At 47.5% G+C, this 4,037-nt stretch overlaps 1 protein-coding gene across 1 annotated transcript; it reads left to right on the top strand.

Moving 5' to 3' along the window:
• Window positions 1–476: 476 nt before the first annotated feature.
• Window positions 477–2,005, top strand: LOC108831207 (uncharacterized). The gene is made up of 2 exons (XM_018604765.1): window positions 477–963; window positions 1,056–2,005. Exons 1-2 carry the CDS (start codon window positions 477–479, stop codon window positions 2,003–2,005), a joined length of 1,437 nt encoding a protein of 478 aa, XP_018460267.1.
• The last annotated feature ends 2,032 nt before the right edge of the window (window positions 2,006–4,037 follow it).

Below are 4,037 nucleotides of genomic sequence, written 5' to 3'. Positions count from 1 at the left end.
GGTCGCTATAGCGACCGAGCTTGTGTCAGACACAAGCTCGGTCGCTATAGCGACAGAACTCGAGAATAAGCTTGGTCGCTCAGGACATTATGCCGGAGACAACTCGCTTAACAACCCGTATACCAGCCCGATCCCTCGGAACCTAAGTTTCAACGGAACCAGAGAAAACCCAACACGAACCCAATGGTGACACCTCTTCGTACCAATGGTGTCACCGGAAGAGCCGACGGAGTTCGATTCGAAACCCCGCCTTCCGACCAACGAGCTTCCAGAATCCATCACACAATGACGGAAGATTTCGAGCTACCTGGCACAGGTCCCGACCGGGGCAGATGAGACGAAACACCGCCTTTTTCTCCTACCGCCGTTGGAACCCCGCGAAGAGATGACCGAGGACCGACGGAGGAAATGGGAACTTCCAGGAGTACATCGATAAAAACGATGCCAAACTCAAACGACTACACGCCATTATGCACATGGCAACAAGCGCAGCCCCAGATATCGACCTCGCTATTGAGGAAACCCGAAGGACCCCCTTCACAGACAGAATCTCGGGGATGAAGCTAAGTACAATCGGGAAGATTAAATTCCCCGAGTACTCTGGAAATTCAGATCCCAAAGCTCACATCCGAGCCTTCAGAGTCGCGATATCCAGGACGCATCTCAACGACAATGAAAAAGAGGCAGGATACTGTCGTTTCTTCGCAGAGAACCTCACGGGCTCCGCCCTAGAATGGTTCGCCGGCCTAGAAGAAAATTCGATCGATAACTTCACACAACTAGTATCGGCGTTCCTAAAGCAGTACTCAGTGTTCATAAAAACCATAACAACAGAAGCCGATCTATGGAACCTCAAACAAGCACCCTTCGAGCCCCTAAGAGCGTACATAAATAAGTTTAGAGAAATCAAAGCGAAAATCGCAAATCTAAACGACGGAGTGGCTCTCGCCGCATTGAAGAATGGTGTGTGGTTCTCCTCTAAATTCAAAGAAGAAATGTCGGTCAGGGCCCAGTCTCACTAGATGACGTGCTGCATCGAGCATCATTCTTCGCAGCGTACGAAGAGGACGTAGCTAACTTGAAAGAACAATTTTTGGCAAGCAAAAATGCCGCCAGCAAAAAGGCTTCGACAACTAAGGAAGCACCAACCAAAGATCAACATTCTTACGCAATAGATAACTCCACAAAAAACAAATCTTCGATCAAGCCAACACTAGCCGATAGGGTTACAAAACTCAGACAGCAGCTAGAGGAAGCGAGACCATACGAACTCAGAAACCGAAAGAAAAACAGCACGCAACAGCCTAGCTACAAGCTGTCTGGGGGGCAAAGGCAATACCACCAATCCGCATGGAAAAAGAAATGGCTCTCCCCCGCGATAAATAGACAGATCATACGACATATCGATTTCATCTATGGAGGATCAAAATTCTGTAACTCTGTCAACTCAATAAAGGCCCACCAGCGGAGAGCCGAAAGACCTCTAAGAGTCCAAGAACCTCTCCCCGGACCTGACCACGAAATCACATTCGACGAGAACGAAACCGCCGTCCTTGATCAACCACACGACGACGCCCTCGTTCTACGACTCGATGTCGGAGGATGCGAGCTCTCACGAATCATTATCGATACCGGAAGCTCAGCCGATGTCCTATTCTACGACGCCTTCAAACGAATGGGATTCATCAAAAATCTCCTTAAACAAGAACCAACCCCGCTCATCGGATTTGCAGGAGAAACAACTTACTCCCTAGGATCCATCGAGCTCGCAGTCACTGCCGGAGACGTTAGGAAAATCGTGGAGTTCATCGTAATAGACCGACCAGAACCATTCAATGCTATTTTAGGGAGACCTTGGCTATACAGTATGAAAGCAGTACCATCAACTTACCACCAATGCCTGAAATTCCCAACTCCGAAAGGCATCGAAACTATTCGCGGAAGTCAGAGAAGCTCTTGGACATGCTACCTCGCGAGCTTCAAAGACATCGAATCACACCCTTAAGCCGAAACAAATACCCCAAGGCAACCCCGACAAGAGCCGTACGAACACTCGTACACGATCAAAAGCCAAAACGACCCTTAACTAGGGTGAAACAATTGAACTACGTTAAGACTTGATCCTTCTTAAGGGTACGTAGGCAGTTCGCGACATGAGTCCAGTCACCTCCCAACATTAAAAACAAGAAGGGAGCATTCAGCAGCAACACAAGCGACCAATCCAAATCGAGGACCCCACTATACAGACTTTCTTGTAACGAGAACTGGATTGTAATAAATCAGCCGTCAAAATTTATCAAAAGCAATTTTTCCGAGAGCTACAGTATTCAAAACATAAGTTTTACCACCATATAATTCTCCTACTTACTAAACGACTAGGTGTAAGCTCGAGGCCCTGATCAAGTCTCAGAGCACATTTCGGTCCCGCTGAAAAACGCGGCATATTGGTTTTAGTAAAAACCTCACCCTACGCCGACAAGGCATCGACGGAGTATCAACTCGTTTCGATCAAAAGTTCAAAGAAAAATCAGAACTCTACCGTTAAAAAGAAAACACGAGGCAATCAAACTCATTTCCTTTATTAAATTCAATAACAGAAACAAATAAACTATTAAAACAAAAAAAAACACAAAACAAAATGAAAAGCAATCAGTGAGGAGCAGCTTCCTACTCTCCAAGGTCGAACTCTCCATCCCCAAAGCACCCGTCCATGTGCTTCGTCTCATCACCATCAAAGGTCCCTTTCGCGAAGTAATCTCCCGAATCATGAGGAAGATCCAGCCCTTCGGTCATCACAGACACATCGAACTCTCGGAGCTCGACCCCCTTCTCTCCCGATCGCTCCGCTTCACCCAAAGCCAATAGATTCTTGCCTGTTATCTCCTTCAAAAGGTCTATCCTCACGACAACTTCCCCAAGCTGGAGCTCGTCAACAACCTTAGACCGATCGCCTTCCCATTTCTCCTTCAAAGACTTCAGAATGTTCTGATAATCATCAGCCAAGCCTTTCTTAGCCTCGTGAAACGAACTTCGAAGAACATCGACATGCTTCGAGGCGTCCGACTCTCACTGCGACTCAAGCAAGGAAACTCGTTCGAGGGTCGACTTCCTCTCGTTTTCCGCAATACGAAGACGAGCTTCAAGCAAAGCAATTCGGTTCTCCGATTCTTCTGCAACAGACAAACGATCGGCATTGGCGCGATCACGCTCCTGCAATAGCTTCAGTTTGACTTCAGCTCCCTCACGACCCTCATAATTTCGAGGAGCTCGTCAGATCACGGAACATCTTGGAGGCGCCGTTCCAAGGTCACCGCAAACTCGTTGTTAGCCTCCATGGCCTATAAATCATAAAAAGTTAAGAATAAGTTCGAACAAGTCGTTCAAAGTTTAAGCAAACTAACCTTGGCGTGAGCCACCACCATCTTCACATAAGCTTCACGCTCGGTCATGTTCCAAAGAGAAGGAAGCGGACAACCAGCGGGCTTAAAGTGCCTCACTAGATGAGCTACACTATCCGGATCCTCCGTAATCGAACAATCCTTGGAGTGCGTAAATTGCCAATGAAACGGCTTCGCGACCCCATCGCCAAGAGAACTTGGGCGATGGTCTGAACCATTTGTCTTCGCCTTCTTGGAGGGACGTTCGCGACCCTCCGAGCCAGTAGGACTACTCGACTTCACACGAATAGCCGAGTCTTTGCCGCCAGATTCCTTGCCTTCCTGTCTAGAAGGAACCTGGGGAACTCGTGTCTCTTCACGAAGAACTTCAGTAAGCACCTCGCTAACATCACCAGATCGAGTCCTCTCCGCACAGACGTTGCCGGCTCGATTCCTTGACTTATCGGCCTCACGGAGATTCGATCTTCTTGTTGACATAATCGCTTTACTTGAAAAGAAAGAAGGGAGTTCGAAGGCTGTTCGGATGAAACCTAAGTTAAAAGTTCGAGGTTTTATAAAGGGCGAAGTACTACGGATATCCTAACCAAAGGATTTAGCAAATCTGAAACACCAAAAGATTCTTTGATCTCAAACAAAAGA

This window comes from Raphanus sativus, chromosome 3 (assembly GCF_000801105.2).
Source record: "Raphanus sativus cultivar WK10039 chromosome 3, ASM80110v3, whole genome shotgun sequence".
In the NCBI taxonomy this organism is placed as follows: Eukaryota; Viridiplantae; Streptophyta; class Magnoliopsida; order Brassicales; family Brassicaceae; genus Raphanus; species Raphanus sativus.
This window is presented reverse-complemented; position numbering and strand designations above follow the sequence as displayed.